Source organism: Arachis stenosperma, chromosome 3 (assembly GCF_014773155.1).
Source record: "Arachis stenosperma cultivar V10309 chromosome 3, arast.V10309.gnm1.PFL2, whole genome shotgun sequence".
Classification (NCBI taxonomy): domain Eukaryota; kingdom Viridiplantae; phylum Streptophyta; class Magnoliopsida; order Fabales; family Fabaceae; genus Arachis; species Arachis stenosperma.
This window is the reverse complement of record NC_080379.1, coordinates 13,399,214-13,420,091: the sequence shown is the minus strand read 5'-3', so window position 1 is coordinate 13,420,091 and position 20,878 is coordinate 13,399,214. Positions and strand designations below refer to the sequence as shown.

The following is a 20,878-nucleotide window of genomic DNA, read 5'->3' as shown; positions in this document are numbered from 1 at the left end:
ATTAAGCAGTCGTGCTTAATGGATATAGACAAGATCTTACATTCCTTTGGTAAAACCTTGAAAGACTATCCTCCTATGCCTTTAGCAACTGAAGTTGATAGTTCTTTGTTAACCGAAAGGGTTATTAGGGAAGACCTAAACTTTAACAGGGATGATTTAAAGAAAAATGCCTCAGACATGTTAGCCATCGCAAGACCTGAGCAAAGATATGCATTCGATAAAATTGTTACAGTTGTGTATTGTGATGAAGGGGTTTTTTCTTTGTGTATGGTCATGGGGGTACTGAAAAACATTTCTCTGAAACCTTATGTCTGCTGAGATTCACTCAAGGAGTGATATAGTGTTAAACATTTTTTCGAGTGGTATTGCATCTTTACTTCTTCCCAATGAAAGAACGGCACACTCAAGGTTCAAAATACCACTGAATATAACTGAAGATTCTGTATGTAACATCAAACATGGTTCCCCTCAAGCAATGTTGCTGTTGAAAGCCAAACTTATAATTTGGGATGAGGCTCCAATGGTTAGTAGATACTGCTATGAAACACTTGATAAATGCTCGGGTGATATCATGAGGTGTTCTCCAACATATAGCAAAGATTTGCCCTTTGGAGGAAAATTGGTTGTACTAGGGGGAGACTTTAGACAAATTCTTCCTATCATTCTACGAGGATCGAGACAAGATATCGTTCATTCAACCGTGAATTCGTCTTACCTTTGGAAGTTTTGTTAGGTGCTCAAACTAACAAAAAACATGAGACTCTGTGTAGGGATGACTGCTTCAGATCAAGATGAGACAGAGCAATTTGGTGAGTGGTTATTGAAAGTTGGTGATGGTATAATAGGTGACAATATGGATGGTGAATCTGAGATATGTCTTCCAGAAGATATTGTTATTCCTTCTTCGGACCAGGCATTTGATGAGTTAGTTCATTTTTCTTATCCAAATATTTTGGAAAATATGTCCTCAAAGAATTTTTTCAAAGAAAGATCTATACTGGTTCCCACACTAGACGTCGTTGAAGAGGTCAACAACCATCTGATGGTTGGAGGGAAAAAATTATATTTTAGTTCGGATTCCATTTGTATGGATGAAGGGAATATGGAGAGTCAACTAGATCTCTATGGTCCTGAATTATTGAATAGCATAAATTGCTCTGGTTTGCCTCCACATAAATTAATACTCAAGGTTGGTGTTCCGGTGATGTTACTGAGGAATATTGACCAATCCAGTGGTCTTTGTAATGGTACAAGACAACAAGTTAGGAAGCTTGAAAATCATGTCATAAAATGTGAAGTCTTAACGGGTAACAATATTGGTCATATTGCTTTGATTCCAAGAATGAATATGGTACCAACAAATGAAACCGTCCCAGTTAGATTCCAACGAAGACAGTTTTCCATAATAGTATCGTTTGTTATGACAATTAATAAGTCTCATGGACAAACTTTATCTCATGTTGGATTGTACTTGCCCAAACCAATTTTTACAGATGGCCAACTATATGTGGCACTTTCAAGAGTTAAGAATAAGAGAGTTTTAAAAGTTTTACTTATGAATCACGTAGGAATGTCTGCAAATTCAACCATCAATATTGTTTATAGAAAAGTCTTTGAAAAAATAGTATTTTAATGTAAATATTTTAATTTTATTTTAAATTTTGTATCAGTGTATCATTATTTTACCTTAAAAAATATAAAATAATTATTACTCACTTTTTTTAAGTTAAATTTTAATTTTGATAATAATTTTATAAATTTTTTAAAATAACAATTATGTTATACTTTTATTTTAAATATCGAAACATAATTTTTTCTGTGCTGAGCACAGATTTATACACTAGTCATATATAAAATTCAATCTCTTCCTTTTTCTTTTTCCTACTATTTATTTGTTAGCAATTTTGCATTAATAGGATTACTTGGGTCAACCTTATCTAAATTTTTTAGTAAATTTTATTATTGTTGTTATTATTTATCTAATAATCTTTGTTAAATAAAATAATACAATTTTATTTTAAGTAAAACCACATATATCATCTTATTAGAAGTAGTATTAATATTTGGTACTCTAGTATAATTTTATAAAAAATTATAATATGAATTTGTTTAAAAATTTTTAAAAATATTTTTTTAAATTTTTAACTTATAAAAAATAATAATATTAATATATAGTATAATTTTTAAAATTTAATTTTAAATTTTTAAAAAATTATTTAAAAATTTATAAAAAAATTAAAAAATATTTTTTTTATAATAATTTTTTTATTATATTTTTTTTAAATAAATAATTTTAATAAAATAATTTATTTATAGACTACTTTTAATATAAATATTTATTGTTTAAATTATTTTTTTAAAAAGAGTTTAATTAAATTATTAAGCTATTTAGTATTTACACAATTTGGTCTACACCAACCATCAACATAAAAGAAAACTATAATACTTGGGGCATAAGTTAATGGTAAAAATTCAAGATTTTACATGAAATTGATACTTGAGAATCGTTAGATAATTTAATTAATTTGACTAAATTTTTATTTAATAACTCTTAGATAAGAATCGTTAGATAATTTAATTGATTTGACTAAATTTTTATCTAATAACTCTTAGATAATATTGACTTCAGCTGAGTTTTCACCTAAGTTAATATGTTTGGGGAAATATGGAAGGCGCATAAGAAAATTAGGGCAACGTCAGCATGGAGTATATGTATAAAAGCATCCCTGGGCGTAGCTGCGTCTTCCTCTTTCTGAAGCTCAAGAACTGCAACTGCACATCTCGGCAACAATTCGGTACGCTTTTCTTTTATCCAATCAATTCCCAAAGCTTCTATCTTTTTCGCCGTTCCAATTTAGTCACCTGATTGAATCTCTCTTGCGCTGCTTAGAATTCGCATTATTCCCTTCACATTGTTTTGCACATTGCTCCTTCGTTGAAACCGTGAGAGTAGAAGAAAAAATTTCATACTTGGGGTTCTTAGAACAACTTGCAGTCAAATTTTTTTTTCATTTGCAGCTTTCAATCGAGTTCCTTTGTAAAAATTATGACTTCAAATTGTTGTGTTATGTTTGATGTAAAACATTCATTCTGAGTGTTTTTTTTTCCCTTAGGTTCTAACTACGAACTAATTCTAGCTTAATAGTCTTTGAGTGGATAATAGTTCATATGGCAACATTGTGATGGTTTTTTTTTTTTTTTAATCATGACAGAGATTGACCAAAATGTTCACCTCAAGGAAGAAAATCCACAAGGATAATGATGCTGAACCCACTGAGTTTGAGGAGACAGTTGCACAGGTTTATGTTGCCTCCTTTTAAGGATTTTACTGATTTAATGAACTAAACACTATGCTCTTCACTGAAATCCTGAATTTTTTGTTTGTTTGTTTGTTTGTTTGTTTGTAGTACGTGTTTGATTTGGAGAACACTAATCAGGACCTGAAAAGTGATTTGAAAGATCTCTACATAAACCAGGCAATGTAAGTATATTGCCAATTATTAAGGCTGTATTTAGAGACCATTTGAATACAGAAATATATACAAATTTCCTAGTACAAATTTTCTGATAGATGTATGTTTATTAAACAATGTTATTGCACTTCATGATAAAGTTAATGCTATTTCTTGTGCAGTCAAATGGACGTGGCTGGAAATCGCAAGGCTGTGGTCATCTATGTTCCTTTCAGATTGAGGAAGTCGTTCCGCAAAATTCATCTTCGTCTTGTCAGGGAGCTTGAGAAGAAGTTTAGTGGGAAGGTTGTAGTTTACTACATTTGACCTTAATGTGAAACCAATATACATGCCTATGATTTTCCATTCTGTTTCGTTCGTGTTTTGATGGATGAAGATCATACCAACTGACAGGATGTTGTGTTGATTGCCACAAGAAGGATCGTGCGTCCTCCAAAGAAAGGGTCTGCTGTTCAACGGCCCCGTACCCGCACTTTGACTGCTGTGCATGATGCTATTCTTGAAGACGTAGTTTATCCTGCCGAGATTGTTGGCAAACGAGTCAGATACAGACTCGACGGATCAAAAATAATCAAAGTAACTTCTTGTGAAGATATTGCTCATTCGAATTCACCAAGTCTTTATATTTTATTTTATAAGCTGACACTAGTTTGGTTTTCACCATTGTTGCCAATTTAAGGTTTTCTTGGATCCGAAGGAACGCAACAACACTGAATACAAGCTGGAGGCTTTCTCTGGAGTTTACAGGAAGCTTACCGGAAAAGATGTATCTTTTGAGTTTCCAATCACAGAAGCCTAGAATGTCTTGATGGAATTTTAGTATTTTTGTTCCAACTACTAAGAGTTTATTTGGTGTTGTTTAATATTCTAGATTGACATGAAAATTACTACATACTGTAGAGGGTATCCATAGTGTGCAATTGTGCATGATGCGGCCATGAATTTTTTTGCATTCTTGATACTTCCTTGCATGCTATCTTTATCGATTTATTTATTTACCCTTGGAAGTCTACTAGAAGTGAAATATTGGATCTTTTTTATTCCCATGTTAATAACTACTAACATTGACTAGACAGGGTTGTTAAGTCACAGAAACAACCTTGTGAAAGAAAACGATTACAAAAATAGAAAAAAATGCTGAAACATAAACTTCATGTGCCTTCAATCATTGGAAAATATTGGAGGTGTGAATTGAAGATCATAGTTGTTTACAAGAAGAGTCAAAGGTGTGATCAAGAATGCTTCCTCATCAAATGATTTGTAGATGTACTAGACAAGTTTGATTATTTGTTTTGCATGCAAAGTTGAGATTGCACTTCTTGGATTTGGTATTTCGAAATCTTGTTTAAAAAAAAATGAACTTGTTAAAGTTAAATTTTGACAATGACCACCCCATCTTTTCAGAGTCGTGGAATAATTTCTGTTTTCTAATCTCCTCACTTGATTCTCAACTCATTGACTCTACTTTACAAGATGTAACACTTTCTTCCGCATTGAGTTGTATATAACAATATTTTTATTTTTCAACTAATAATTTCAAAGATATTAAAAAGATCATTACAAGTATATCGTCGGCAATGATGTAGACATAGATCAGAATATTTTAGAGGAACTTCATTTATTGATTATTCGTCGATAAATAGAATACATCTAAGAGACCTAAAATGAAAAATTTTGCTATTAACCCCTGCTCTGTACAGATGCAACTTGGATGCACTAATGATGCTAATCTCAATGTTAGCAGCTGCAAAAAGAACATCACCTCCAGTTACTTGACATTTTCTTTCTTATCTATATCTCCATTGTCTGTGATGTATCATTTACCTGCTTGTATGTGATGTATCATTTACCTGATGTAAAACACGAATGTTTCGATATCATTAAGCCATCTTAAATTATCAACAACAGAATCATAACTTCTCAGAGCAAATTAAATAAGCAATCAACTAACCTTGCTTTCATCATGGACACGAAATTTCAAACTATTTTTATTAGCTAACATTACGTGTGTGAATGGAACTTTTATTTCCAGTCAAACAAAATGAAACTTTTCTGGGAATTTTCCCCTGGAGAAAGCCATGCAATAATAGGAGCTATAAACTTATCCATTTGGTAAATCTTGTTGTCTTAACTTTACGATCAACTCATTTATTTATTTAACACAAGATAGTTATATGATTATTTCTGATTACAGAGTACAATGCAAATTCATTATCATGCAAAAAAGATAAAATATAACTATAATTATAAAAAGAGCTAAAATATTACTAACATTTGATAAACAAAATTTGCGAAACAAAATGCTATGTGCACATAAAAAATTGGTCATTAAATTAGTTATTATATATTTAAGTATAAATGTATATGTAATTTATTTATTTTTTACACGTATTTTGTATTTCAATATGTATTTTATATGAATATTGATATTTGATATTTACATAATATGATTATTGAGATATTGTTAATTTTTTTTTGTTTTTCACGGTATCTCTCATCCTTGTAGGCCAAAGACTAAGGATTTAAATTCTATTTAAGGATTTATCACTAATAAATGGGTTCCTATATGCACAACTCAAGGCGGTTTCAATTAATCGATATCTTTCTTTTCTAAAAAGAATAAAATAAAGTCAAAAACTTAGTCACTATTTTCTATCATTGAGGGACGAAAAGTAGTTTTGGTAATTTTTATTTAAGATGGATTATAAAAAATTAAATATTATTTAGATTACACTATTTAAAATTACTTTTAGATAAAAAATTATAAAAAGACATAAATTTAAATAATTATTTTATTTTATCTTATAATTTTATTTTAGATATTTAAATATATTTTAATATTTTTTTAGTGCTCTGTATATATTTAAATATATTTTAATATTTTTTAGTACTCTCAATATTTTTAATAATTAAACACAAAAGTAAAAATTTGTAATTTTTAGTAAACGTGGATTAAAGAGTAAAAATGTAGAATCACTTCTACATTCAGTTGAAAACAAAATTGCCAAACATACAAATAAAATGTCCAAAAGATTTAAAACGATTCAAAACACAACACCTGGGATTCAAACAGGAGCCTTGTGCTTAAGCTTCAGATCCCTTGAGGCGAAGCCAAACATTCTTCTTTACTAATTATGGGCTAAAAATAATATATATAATAACAAAGTTTATATGAGAATATTCTAAACCTACAACCATATACTAGTTTATATGTGTAAGATTAATTTTTATTTATATGTAACCTTTTTTTTAGATTAGACCCATTAAATTAAAAGCTAATAATTTATATAAATTATATATATATATATATTTATATCATATTAAAGTAATAAACTAATAAAATTTATATATAATTTATTTAAATTTAAATAATATGAAATATTAAACATTAATTTTTATTTTTCAATAAATATTGTATTATAATTTTATATATTTATTTAATTATTATCGGGTTAAACGATTCGACCACTAACTCATCAGTTGAACTACTAACCTAGTGACCCAGTAATTTCATCGGATTGATTGCCAGTTCGATTTAGATAACTATGGCGATGACAATAAAAAAAATAGATGATAATTGATCTTTCAAATAGTTTATTATTGCGATGAATAGTATTTCTGTTATGTCTCAATTTCAAAAGAGAATAGAGAATTAGATATCGTTAAAAATGTATTGTGAGATAAGAATAATATGAAATCTGACATAATTGATGAAGATAACAATGATAATTTAGAAAGAAGTATTTTAGTTAAAAATAGTAATAAATTGAATTTATTTCATTTAATTCATATAAAATGTGATAAATCTAATTTAATAGTTTAAATTTATACAGAATAATGAGCATTGAATTTAGACATACATGTAAGGTGTTTGATTTTGGAACATTCACCTAATATTGAATGTTATTTTATTTGTTAAGTGCTTTACCTTAAGATCGAATTTATTTCATTCGATTCATATAAAATATGATAAATCCAATTTAATAGTTTACATTTACACAGAGTAATGAACATTGAATTTAGACCTACATATAAAGTATTTGATTTTGGAACATTTATCTAATATTGAATGCTATTTTATTTGTTAAGTGATTTACCCTTTTAATTCATATATACATGTATATTGCATGTAAAAACTAGTAAGATGTCGAAATTAAAGCTTTCTAAACTTACTCACCTGCATAGCATTTCAAATGACTAATGGTTTCAACGTAAATGAATCCCTTTTATATATATATATATAAAAAATAAGGAGATTCAAATCTACAACTTTTTAGATGAATAAAAAAAATCATGTCATTTGAATTATAACTCAATAGTAACTGAAACCAATTTTACACCTTTAAAATTAGATAAAAATATCAAATGACGTCATTAAAGAAAAAGAAATAAAGAAACAAGAATGTTTAACTATGAAAAAGAGCCAGCAGAAAGTAGTCCAGATTCACCAACGCAATCTCTATACAATACAAACTTTGTATCTGAATCCACCATGTATCTTACTCTCACTCTCAATTCCAAACATTCTCCAACGCAACAACACAATGATCACCCCTTCTCTCAGTTTCCTCCTCCTCCTCTTCACAGTGGCCTCCGCCGTGCCAAGTTTCTTGAACTACAGCTGCATCAACGCCAACAACCCAGCCAGCACCACCTACCTCAACAACCTCAACATCCTCTTAACTAACCTCACTTCCAACACACAAATCGACTACGGCTTCTACGCTTCCTCCTTCGGCCACAACACTGACACAGCCTACGCTATTGGCATGTGCAGAGGAGACGTCAAACTCGACGATTGCCGAAGCTGCCTCAACGATTCCAGACTCCTTCCCACTCAGATATGTCCCAACCACCAAGCCGTTGGTTGGTACGAATACTGCATGCTTCGTTACTCCAACCTTTTCATGCTCGGAAGAGTTGCAGATCATCCACAATTTTCTCTGTGGAATCCCTACTTCATTTCTTCCAAAGAGTTCAATCACTTCAACAAATCACTCAACACCTTGATGGACAAGCTCAGAATCGAAGCTTCTGGAGGTGACTATCGCCGTAAGTATGCCTTCCAAAACGTGACTTCTGGAATTCAGAGCTTCAAGGACATATTTGGCCTTGCACAGTGCACACCTGATTTGTCTCTGCAACAGTGCGATGATTGCCTATCTGGGGCATTTTCGGAAATTCAAGCTTACTGTAATGGTAGGACAGGTGCCAGGGTTATCAAACCCAGTTGCAACATTAGATATGAAATATATCCTTTCTTGAGGCCTACCATTGATGCATTCTCACCGTCAAACGCTCTAGGTAAAGAAACTTCAAAATCATGTTTGTTTTCCTATTTCTTCTCTGTGTATTTAACCAAGGAAGCTCATATGTGCAGGAAAAGGTTGCAATACATCACGAACCACCGTCATCATAGTTGTTGTTGCTGTTGCTTTTGTTGTTGCTGCTATTTTGGTGTTCAAGTTCTGTGTACGTCTATTCAAGAAAGAATTTTCAAAGTAAGTGTTGAGTGTTGACTTCTTTGCTTAATTTTGTGATACATATGCTCCTAAAATTTGAAGTGGCAACACTGTGTCAACCGAATTGTTTCCATCAAATCTTAGAATGATTCCATGCATTAATTACTCAATCATTGTTTGTTGGTACGGAAAGAAAAGAAAAAACAGGGGAATTCAATAGTCTTTCTATTCTAGTTCTACCTTAAGAGATGTAAGTGTACTAAACTACTAACTCATTAGTTATCCTTGTTTCAATTGTGAAGCTAATGATTTGGATGAAGAAATCGTAGCTGATGAATCATTACAGTTTACCTTTGATACCATACGAGTTGCTACAGAAGATTTCTCATATTCTAATAAACTAGGGGAAGGTGGATTTGGATCTGTTTATAAGGTAAAATAGTGCTATTTCACTCCAATAGAGATATTATTTCATTTTATTTTATTTATTTTTTATTTGGTCAAAACATAGTATGATATATTCTCAGGGTAAGTTCTCCAATGGACAAATGATTGCTGTGAAGAGGTTATCGAAGGACTCAGACCAAGGAGAGATCGAATTCAGGAATGAAGTGCAGTTATTAGCTGAGCTTCAACACCAAAATTTAGTTAAGCTTCTTGGTTTTTGCTTGAAAGGAAGTGAAAGGTTACTTATCTATGAATTTGTTCCCAATAAAAGCCTTGATTACTTCCTATTTGGTAGGTTCCTGATTAGACTATTACTCATCAATTTTATTTCAATACAACTATACAAATATTAAACTACAAACATAAAGTTAAGCTCACGATCGATTATGGTCTCTGGTTTTTATCTAGATCCAACCAAGCGTAGACAATTGGATTGGATAAATAGATTCAAAATCATTGAAGATGTTGCACGAGCCCTGCTTTATCTTCACGAGGATTGTAAGACACGTATTATACACCGAGACCTAAAACCAAGTAATATTCTCTTAGACGAAAAGATGAATGCTAAGTTATCAGATTTTGGATTGGCACGATTATTTATTGTGGACCAAAATCAAGGAAAGACCAGTAAAATTGTTGGTACATAGTAAGTATTAGAATATACTAGAGTTTTTTCTTCATATCATTGGCCTTAGCAACCAAAACAAAGAAGTTAACTTTTATGTTTGAATTATTTCTATGTAGTGGATATATGGTATGTACAGACAATTTTCAGTCAAGTCAGATGTCTTTAGTTTTGGCGTCCTAGTTCTTGAAATCGTGAGCGGCCAAAAACACAATTGCACACGCCGCGGAGATACTTTAGAGGAGTTACCCCTAAGCTTTGTAAGTTTATATTTTTCACTATTACATGACATCTTCATTTCTGTCAAAAGTAAAGTACAATTTAGAATATTATGTGTTCATAGACATTCATGAAGAAATTATATTGTTGCAGGCATGGAGGAGTTGGATGGAGGGTAGAGTTGCAAATATTATAGATCCATCACTAAGTAACAGTGCAGAAAATGAAATATTGAGATGCATTCACATTGGTTTACTGTGTGTTCAAGAGAATTTAGTTGAGAGACCAACCATGGCTTCCATTGTATTGATGCTTAATAGCTCATCTCTGGGAACCTGCGTTTTACACGGGAAGCAGAGCCAAAAGCCCTCGAGTTGCAGATAAACCGTCAGAGGAGTATATTTTAAAGGGAACAAATGAATCAACAGGTATATCAGTTCAAGAGTTTACCATTACTAAGCTATATGCTCGCTAGAATTATGGACACGGTGGTGGTGTCATATGTCATCCATCACTGATCATGTTTCAATCAGAATACAGTGGCTTGGAGTTCAAGCAATTAGACCATAGGTCACCTTTGTAATTAATATATCTGTAATTGAGATTATATATTAAATAATATTTTATCTTGTTAATTAGGCACTCCTTAGATAACTCTGATGTATATAGATTGTTAAATAAAATATGTATATTAGGGTTATGATGTCTAATGCTTTGTATATATATATATGGATAATAGTAATAACAAAGATAATGAAACTTTTCATTCCTCAACTATCTTTTTTTCTCTGCAGAACCTCCTTGCTCTATCGTTTTACCACTCAATTTCTGTAGGTTTGAACAAAATTTTGTTAATATATGAGACCGTGAACATAAATTATGAGCATCATTAATGGGTGTATATAACATGTATGGTGTGGCTATTTTATTAGTTACTGCTCTTCCTACCATTGTTTATCTATTTAATTTCTTATATTGGTGAAAATTTTAGTTTCTATTACATTTGTCCTGAATAGTGAAGGACTGAAACTAGCCACACAATCTTTGATTTTTGGAAGGCACTTTGTTAGAATTATTTCATTTTTACATATTTGATTTAGGGGTTTATTCTAATACAGAATAAAGATGTGTAGGAAATATAAAAGAGTGAAAATAGAAATTTCAACATAACACATATGATGAGTCTCATCATATAAAAAAATTTAAGAGAAAAAAATGTTACAATCCTAATATATATAGACTCTGTATATTAAAATTTTGTATTTGAGTTTTTACCATTTAATTCACCCATAATTCATTATTTGTTTTTCATCTTTCACTTTTCCTTAAATTTTTTGCTTCTTGCTTTTATTTATTTCTCTTTTTTATTATTATCTTTGAATTTTAAGGTATAAGATGATTTTTATAGACAATAATTTAAGATTCGGGGAAGAATTTACTTTGTATGTTAGTGATATTTATCTGAACATAGAGTAACTTAAGTTGTATACATTTTATTATTAGGGGATTCACGATAAAGTAGAATAATATACGTCAAAGTAATGTGATATAATTTGACTATTATAAGGTGATATCTTAGTTAAAAAATATTAAATACACAAAAAAATTAGCTAATAAATTAGTTATTATGTATTTATATAATATTTAATTTATTTTTAATATATATTTTATATTTTAATGAATTTTTTTGAATAAAATAAAAAAATTAATAATTTTTCGAACAAGATATTTCAACTTTATTTTTAGGAATACGATTTTTTTTTGTAAATATTCATTGTATTCACATGTTTAGAGTTGAATTCTATAGTCTTCACTAATGTTGAGAGAATTTAGCACCGACTTAACCAGTGTCTCGGAACCCTTTTTTGGAAATAGTTCACCTAATCAAAAATAATTTAACTTAACAAGGCAAATTGCGGGAACCTTCATAATAGCGTTAATACACTTGGAGATATTGGTCGTTGTGTGACCAAATCGACGATTCTCGTCAGCAACGACAAATGCAATAGGCAGAATGTTTGCGTTGCCGTCTTGAGCTATGGCCATTGGAAGAATAATGTCGGTCTAGAATTTTTTAAAGGAATTTTATTGTAAGTATAGTCCAAATTAACAATTAATTCTCAATCAAAGTTTAATTTATTTGGGGAGTGGATCCTCTCCAGTGAAAAAAAATTGGATGGTATCTAGTGGAAGATCTCACCCTTTATTGCATTTCCTCTCTCATTTATTTTTTGTCTCACTTATAAAATTAAAGATGGAAGATTACATTTTATTTTTTCTAATGATAAAAAAAAATAGAGAGGATCCATTTCTATTTATTTGTCATTTAAATCACACCAATAAAAACCGAGAGGATTGAATACGAGGGATAACGTATTAGAGGCTATTACCGAAAAACACACTTGAGTGATAAAAGTAAAACACACTGTTTTTCGGGAACCCTAATTTGTTTATCTCTCACCTTTTTTTAATTGTAATAGAGCTGATTGATCCACACAAAATAAGTATGAGGCCAAGAAAAAGTAAGTTGAAGAATTAGAGGCCCATAATCGTATGATGAGTCCAATCGAATGATGATTATTTTATTTAAGAAAAAAAAAAAAACTCTTTTCGAACCAAAATGTAAGAGATCCACCCGACAGGATCACAGGAACAAAAAAAAAAGTTCTGAAGAAAATGAAAAACAAAAATGGAGCTTTTTGTGCAGATGTTCTGATAGGGGATCCAATTAGGGTTTACCGAAAAACACACTTGAGTGATAAAACATCTGAGATTGACGGAATTGGATAAAGTTCCCGCCAATCTATTTCTTCCGGTGAGTCAAATCGAACCTTTGGTGTTTTCTTCTTCTCAGTGTTTGTCGTTGCTTTTTCCTGCCCCAATTTTATGTTTTTTTTTTAAAGTCAATTTTTCTCTATTCCTTGTTGTTTTGAATTATTGTTTGAATATGCAAGTGCTGGTTTTGATGAGTCAGTGCAATTTTATTTTATTTATTATTTTTTTAGAATGATGTTTGGTGTTCGACACTTGCATTATTAATTTAAGGCCATGAATGCAATGCTTATGTGTATTGTTTGATTGTGTTTTGCTGACAGAGGATGCATCATTTAGTTGTGTTTGTATGTTGCACGCTATGGTCTTTTAGTTGCCACTGGGATTAAGACTTATGTTACTTTTGTTTTGTAACACAGGGATACATATATGAAGGTGTTGGCATGAAACACTGTATAGGATTGGAGGAATAATTAATAATCAGAAAAATGACTAGGTTGTCTTTCAGGCCCCGGCCACTTGACATCCACAAGAAGCTCCCCATTGTTAAGTCTGTTAAGGACTTCGAAGATGACGAGGCACCTACTTCTACTCGTAATTCACAGTTGCTGCGAATTGCTACTGAGGTTGAGCATGAGGTATGGGCACTTTACCTTGAACAAAAACAAAGAGAAGGAGGGGGTGTGTGTGTGTGCTGGAAGGGGCGGGGGCTTCTTTCTTGATTTATAGTGGTATGTTATTGTATTACATTTACCTGTTTAATCCATTATTGTGTTTGATTATATCAATAGCAGCAATGAAATTAGTAACAACTATTGTGTAGATAGCTGGAATTTCAAATATTCAACAATTAATCTCATAGATTACTCTGCTCCTCTTTTGAAAGGAAAATCAATAAAGCAACAAGCTAATATGTGCTTGTTATGGAACAATAGAATAGTGTCATATTAGCAACCTTCTATTATGAATGTACTTAGTTAAAATTTGATGATAATGTTTGGTCAAATTGCAAAGCTGGCGAGATCGGATATATCAGTAACCTCTATTGATTTTCTCTTAGGTACATCCTGTTCCCAGCAGGAGAGTGGCCTCTGAAATCCCTACTCCTCAGTTTGTTGTTGTGGATACATATGAAAGGGACTATTCTTGCACTTTTGCTCAACCAAATTCTTACTTGCGGGCAAGAGGAGGTTTGGCCAGTACCACTAGATAGAATTTTCTGCCAAAGTATTTCAGAATTTGAAAACTCCACTGTTGTACTGGAATTCCTTGTCCTTTTGCAGCTCGGGCTGAGATTGGAGAGTTTGTTGAGTATGACTTGGACAATGAAGATGAGGACTGGATTTTTGAGTTTAACAAGGAAAAGAAGATTCTGATGCCTGAAATGTAAACTTTTAGATTGTGTTCTGGATTGATTGGTGTCAATTAATTTGTCAATTTTTTGGTTGGTAGAGGGTTAATCCTTTTAATAGGTTTTATCATTGTATTCTTTCTATTTATTTTACCTTGTCAGCAGTTAGTCCTGGTTGCTTGAAATCAAGTTGACACTATTGATCATGGTTTGATCAAATCGCTTAACTATCACTCCTGTGACAATATATGTTTCTTGGAACGCACATACTTGTGACTAATCTTTTCACAAATCTTGTAATATTAGTATTAGGTGTAAATAATATATGATGTTTCCTCTTTTTCTTTAGTGCTCCTTTTTTTTTTTCCGGGTGCAAGTTCTGCTCTTCATTTAATGCCTGGTAAATAGGTTTGAGGCTCTTCTTTTCAAGCTGGAGGTATTGGATCATAAGGCTCGTGAAAGGGCTGGAGTTATAACACCTACTCATGGTTCACCAATTCCAGTGCTACTACGGCTTGATGGTGCTATTGAGGTAAAATTATATCACGATTCCATTGTCTATTATTATTGTTATTATTACAATCTATGCTAACAACGGTTTTATGTTTCTGTCCCTTTTATTTTACTTTTTATCTCTCTTCTCATTAATAGATTTGCCTTTCCTGTAGAAATATCAAGCTAACAGAAGTGATCGTACATTTATATTGTTTAAAAAATTAAACATTTTATTGATTTTTCCTGTTCAATTAATTTTTGTTGTTTATAAGGATTTCCTTATTTACGTTATCTTTGATTGGGATGGTTGACAATGCATCTTAATTTTTCTTAAATGTATTTCTTATAATATAGTATGAAAAAGATATTTCTTTTTTACAATTTAGATTTGTGGCTCATTGAGAATTCTTTTTGTACATTTTAGGCCCTACAAGCTCAGTCAAAATATACAGTTATTGAATCGGTATATGGTTACTGGAAAGAGAAGGTATGCTAATATCCGTAGACCATCAATAATGAGTGAAATGTCTCCTCTTATATGTCAACTTTATTTTCTGGATGACTTCCAATAATTCTCTTCATCGAGGATTCTGGATATTGTATCATCCATGCTGTGGTGTTTATTAACTTTCACATGACTGCATGTGGAGCACTGATGGAAGGAGGGGGTATATCAAGGCAACTTGACTAATATATGGGATTATGCTTGTTATAGTTTCATTAAGGAGTTGGAAACTGTTATATAGGGTCTCTTTCATTTTTGTTGGTGTTTAGTCTAACTATACTATCAACCATACACAGTGGTTCCTTCCAATTGTTAGTCAGAATTACGAAATATTGATGTCTTGTTATCTTTCTTTTCTTATTTGCTGTATTCTTTTGGATGCAGCGAGAAAGGTGGCAAAAGCCAATTTTGCGACGTTTGCAGGTTGGTTTTCAGCACGTTACAATCAATTTATTCTATTGCTGATCTGTTTTAATATAGATGCATTTCGAACTAAACTTATGATAAATTTGTTGGATTTGTGATTTCTCAACTGTGCTGCTTTATTCAGCAGGCAATCTCTTGGCTAATTTGTTTTAGAATGCATTTTTTTTTCAGCCTTCCCTCCCTATAACTAGTCATGTCATCAACATTTTTATGTGTGAATTTAATATGTTATCCCTTGTTTGAAACATGTAAACGATTTCCCAATAACAAGTTTTCAAGTTCTTTAAATACAATGTCTATTTTTTCTCCCTTGCAAATAGGGGCTTATGCTCCCTTCTCATAAGCTTTTTTCCTGGATGTATTGACTTCAGAATATTTCTCTGTTCTAGCTCCATTTACTTGTTGGCGTAAAGTTACTAGACAAGCATGTTGTGGAAGTTTGACAAGATTGACTGCATTTCTGTGCAGCCCCCTCCACCTTCTAATGACACCAACCCATATAATGTCTTTCGTCCTAGGGAAAAAGCCCACAGGCTTCACACAAGAAGGGTATGTTGAAAATTTAGCTTTCATTTATACAATTTTGGTTAAATGCTTTTTCATCAAAGGCATTTTGTAAATTGGCATATATTTTTGGTTGAACTTTGGTGCTTATTTTCTATTCAGATGCAACGAAGAGAAAACAATGTCCAGTCATTTGAGAAGCTTCGCCAGGTTAGCTCCTTTTGCTGGTTATGGTTCTTAGGCATCTGGAAGTCAGTTAGATGAGCTTGAAGTGTTTTCTCTGTTGAAGGCACTATGTTGCATTTATGTGTTTTTTATCTAGCAATTTTTCAACAGTCATACATGTTTATGTTTTATCATTTTGATTCTCATCATAACTTGTGGAAGCTATGGATTAAATTATATGGTTCGTATGATCATTTAGCTTCTAAAAATGTTCAGAGTTGTTGCGGTTTACCAGAAGTTGTAGCTGTTTGAAAGTTGTTTTGTTTTTACCTTCAGATTGAAGTATATACATGTATTCCTTTGCAGTATATATTACATGAAAAACTTACGTTAATGCTTTCTTCCTAAACAGGTTAGACGGAACCTTGAACAAGCTAAGAGCTTGGTGCAGGCTGTGATCAAGGTATGATGTTCTAGTTTCTGAGAGTTTGCCTATTCTACAATATGTATATCCTTTAGCCATCATACATGTTTTGTTAATATATGATCATCACCAGAGGGAGGAGAAAAAGAGAGAAGTAATGGATAATGAAGTTATGCTGCAGAGGATACAAATGAAGTATAAGGTACTTGCATTATTCTTCCCACGTGCTTTCTTACATCTGTCCTTACTAGAAGATGGTGTAGTATGGTGGTTGCCATTCATTGTGAGGCCAAAGCAAAACTATGTCATTTCCTTTCCCATTCTGTTTACGGGGCAACACTAAATGGAATTTGGAGGCTGTATAAATTTCTAGTTTTAAAACTCTTGCATTTAATCTCAATGTATTGTTGCACCAATTCCTGAAGTAGTTTCAGGAAACTTATGAACTGATGAGTGATTCCATATCTCAGCATGAAACCAAATTTTTGGAAGACAGCTTAGCACTCTCGAGACTCACTCCCTACTCATCGAAGTTTGTTTCAAGTGAGGAGGAGTTCTTCGAGTCAGACAATATGATGACTAGCCATCCTCATTCAAGGCCTTCAGTAGTACAGATTCATCCTTCATATGATGCCAACCCGGCCATGCTTCCTGCAGCTTTTTCAAAGCAAGAGTTTAGGAGGCAACATGTTCCACAAGGCTGGCCTCAAAAGTTGGTAATATACTGGTTTCTTTCCCCTGTTTTCTGCAGTGTCCTCTTCTTCCTTGTTTTGGTATTTATCTTTTGTCTGAGATTATCCATGAAAATTTCACACTTTTTTATGAATTTAATTTGGTGTACATCATTGTATAAAAGTTTCTAAACAAATATCTAATTATGCGCTGCCACATTATAGAAGTAGTATGTGAATGATAATAATAGTGTAAAACTCTTACATTAACAAAGCATTGAAGTTAAGGTGCTTTTCTTTTTTGTGTGGTATATTGGTATCTAGAGTTAGACTGTTGTATTCTTAGGTTTCTGTTTTGTACTTCTCTCCTCTTGTTTTTAGCAATTAGCATAATCCTTTTACCCGTTGGGAAAAAAGGGGTGATTTTCTTTAGATTTTGGAAAATTTGATTGAGACTTGAATGCTCTAGATAGCTGAAAAAGTTGAAGAAGTTACCCTGGAAGAGTTATAATCCAATTATTTTTAAAAATTCATTACAATAGAAGTAATTTTTTTAACCCTTTGGATGTGGCCCTCTCTTGGACCTTGCATAACACGAAATGCTTGAGCACTGTGCTATCCCCTGCAATAGAAGTACTTTTTTGCAGTCAAGGAAATTATTTTCTGTGAAAAATAGCTGTTGGTCTCTATTTTCATTACCTTCATAGGCATAGCTCAATGAGCTGCATGGTTCAATGATTGTGAGTTATTTCATGGGTATATGCAGGATCCTCTTGAGCAAGTTTTGTTGTTTACAAAACCTTTACTTCCGGACAAGTTGCATATGGCAGGCATTGTGCCACCATCAGATACTTTAAGAGATAATAATGGGGTGCCAACAAGAGCATATAAATTCCATGGAAGAATTGGCAGAGGAGGCCGTATAATATTTGACAGATGGAATCCACTTATGCAGACCCCAATTGACTCTGGAAATTCTTATTATATGCCACCAAAACCAAGACCTTCATTCAACATGTAATTAAAGCTGTGTTTGTCACACTATTGTAGCTAAATTTGATTTGATGTGCTGCCAGATAGGAATTCAGTTGATATTTGATAAAATCATTAGGAGGGTACAGGGTAGCAAGGATAATTGTAGGTGTAAAACATGGTGGGTTTGGTTCAACAAGAATTTAATTGGGTAGGAAGTTATGCATTCTGTATAATGTTACAAATGTATTTCTCTCTGTCCTTCCAGACCTCATGAATATTTCCACTTGGAAAAAAATGTAATATATTGTCTGAATAAAAAAATAGGTGAAATACAAACATAGTTTATTGTTAAAAAGCAGGAACATCAGAAGCAACCGTACTTAGGAACTCTAGTTATCAAAGTTGGTAAGAATTGAAAGATAAACCATGATGGTGAAAGTTGTAAATATATAAAAGAGAATAGATACATATGGAATACTCCATTAAACTAGAATCATGATCATGGCAAAAGGGATATAATATCTTTTGCAAATTGGTGATAAGTCTAAAAGTCCTACACAAAATGGAACTGCTAAGTTAGTGGCATATTGTGATTATCTTTAATCAGTTTTGACTTTATTTTTGTGGGGTAGCAATTTCTTATAATATTCTTTTTCTTTTCCTCTTTAAAGTCACTTTTTATTTTTATTTATTCTTCATAAAATAGTGGATAATTAGCCTTCACTTCACCAAGTGCAAAATTAATAGTGATTATCACAGTCAAATATATATTCTCTCAGCCATTCATTGTCAATTGCAGATTCATGCAAATTAAAAGATGCCATATTATTTTTAATGTTTTGTAAAGCATTCTCTTAGAAGTAACCAGAACATTATCTTCACATTGGTTATGATGTGATTCTGAATTATTAAAAGGTTCAAGCATACAGATCCATTAATTGTGATAAAAAGAAAAAGGAAAAAGCAATCAAATCTTAATTTTGGAATCAAAACAATGCACAGAGAAACAAATTAAGGGAATTTAAGATGGAGGCACAACACTAAGGGGAATTTTATTTGAACTCATGCATGTTGTACATATAGAGTATAGACATTATTGTATATTAAGGTTTATACGAGAGGCACAGATATAATTTTATGGAATTATATATAATTAAGACAACAAATATAAAAGAACTTGAAAATTTTTTAAGAGAAGAAGAATTTGGAGATCAGTAGCTACATTTGAAAAAATTATATCATTCTCCATATATTGAATAATTCACGTTAAAAGAAATTATCTTTACTTTATTACTTCCAAATTTAAAACTTTACCCCAAACAAATAAATAAATAAAGAACTTATATTACCATATCCAAACATACATAACCAAAAAAAAAAAAAATTGCTTTGGTTATAGTTCTACTTTTGAGGGTATGTCTAAAATAAGCTCAACAATTACGTGTTTATTGAAGCTACACTTATATAAACTATTAGATTTTATTAGATGAAAATCAAAGGCTAATATAAAAGAAGAGCATTGATAGACTCTAATAAATATAGAATATCCTAGTACATAAATAAATGTTTTAAATGGCAATAATTTAATACACAATACTTTAAACGGCAACAAAATCTTTTATTCTTAAACAATTAAATATAAAATATATAAATATAAAATATATGAGTATTATTTATTAAAATTAATTATTATGCAAAATTTTTTATAATATTAAAAAATTATATTAAAATAATATTTTAAACTGTAACATAAAAATATAAAATAATTAAAATTATATTTTATATTAATTGATAAATAATTAGATTATTATATTAAAATTTATTAACTAACTACTTTTATTAAAGATATTATTATATAATATAATTTTTCATAAAAATATTTTAAAAATATAATTTATTTAAAATATTATATATAATACATAAAAAATATTAACTTTTTCATTTTTTTAAATTTAAAAAATAAAAAAAATAAATAATATAATTTTAAATACATACCTAAATAAAAAATTTAATATTTTCATGTATTATATATAACCTTTTAAATAAATTTTACTTTTACAAATATTTTGATAAAAAATTATATTATATAATAATATATTTAACAAAGTAATTAGATAATAAATTTTAAATATAATAATTTAATTATTTATCAAATAATATAAAATAAACTTTAAATTATTTTATATTTTTACATTGTAGTTTAAAATATCATTTTAATATTATAAAAAAATTTGTTTAATAATTAATATTAATGAATAAAAAAATATATATATATATATATATATATATATATATATATATATATATATATATATATATATATATATATATATATATATATATATATGTATATGGGGTGACAAA

General features: G+C 30.8%; 3 protein-coding genes and 1 pseudogene across 3 annotated transcripts; all 4 read left to right on the top strand.

The window, feature by feature from the left end:
- The first annotated feature begins 772 nt into the window (after positions 1-772).
- LOC130965527 (uncharacterized) lies at positions 773-1,633 on the top strand. Its single transcript, XM_057890285.1, has one exon. It carries the CDS (start codon positions 773-775, stop codon positions 1,631-1,633), a length of 861 nt encoding a protein of 286 aa, XP_057746268.1.
- Positions 1,634-2,718: 1,085 nt separating this feature from the next.
- Positions 2,719-4,434, top strand: LOC130966077 (40S ribosomal protein S7-like). The gene is made up of 6 exons (XM_057890838.1): positions 2,719-2,795; positions 3,213-3,299; positions 3,408-3,481; positions 3,635-3,758; positions 3,867-4,049; positions 4,153-4,434. Exons 2-6 carry the CDS (start codon positions 3,225-3,227, stop codon positions 4,270-4,272), a joined length of 576 nt encoding a protein of 191 aa, XP_057746821.1. The 5' UTR covers positions 2,719-2,795; positions 3,213-3,224; the 3' UTR covers positions 4,273-4,434.
- Positions 4,435-8,017: 3,583 nt separating this feature from the next.
- On the top strand, positions 8,018-10,870 carry LOC130965526 (cysteine-rich receptor-like protein kinase 29; annotated as a pseudogene).
- A 1,980-nt stretch (positions 10,871-12,850) lies between these two features.
- On the top strand, positions 12,851-18,859 carry LOC130967877 (uncharacterized). Its single transcript, XM_057892912.1, has 13 exons — positions 12,851-13,041; positions 13,418-13,636; positions 14,059-14,188; positions 14,282-14,384; positions 14,758-14,881; positions 15,269-15,331; positions 15,734-15,772; positions 16,244-16,324; positions 16,442-16,489; positions 16,857-16,907; positions 17,002-17,070; positions 17,339-17,584; positions 18,306-18,859. The coding sequence occupies exons 2-13, from the start codon at positions 13,487-13,489 to the stop codon at positions 18,558-18,560; spliced, it is 1,359 nt and encodes a 452-aa protein (XP_057748895.1). The 5' UTR covers positions 12,851-13,041; positions 13,418-13,486; the 3' UTR covers positions 18,561-18,859.
- The last annotated feature ends 2,019 nt before the right edge of the window (positions 18,860-20,878 follow it).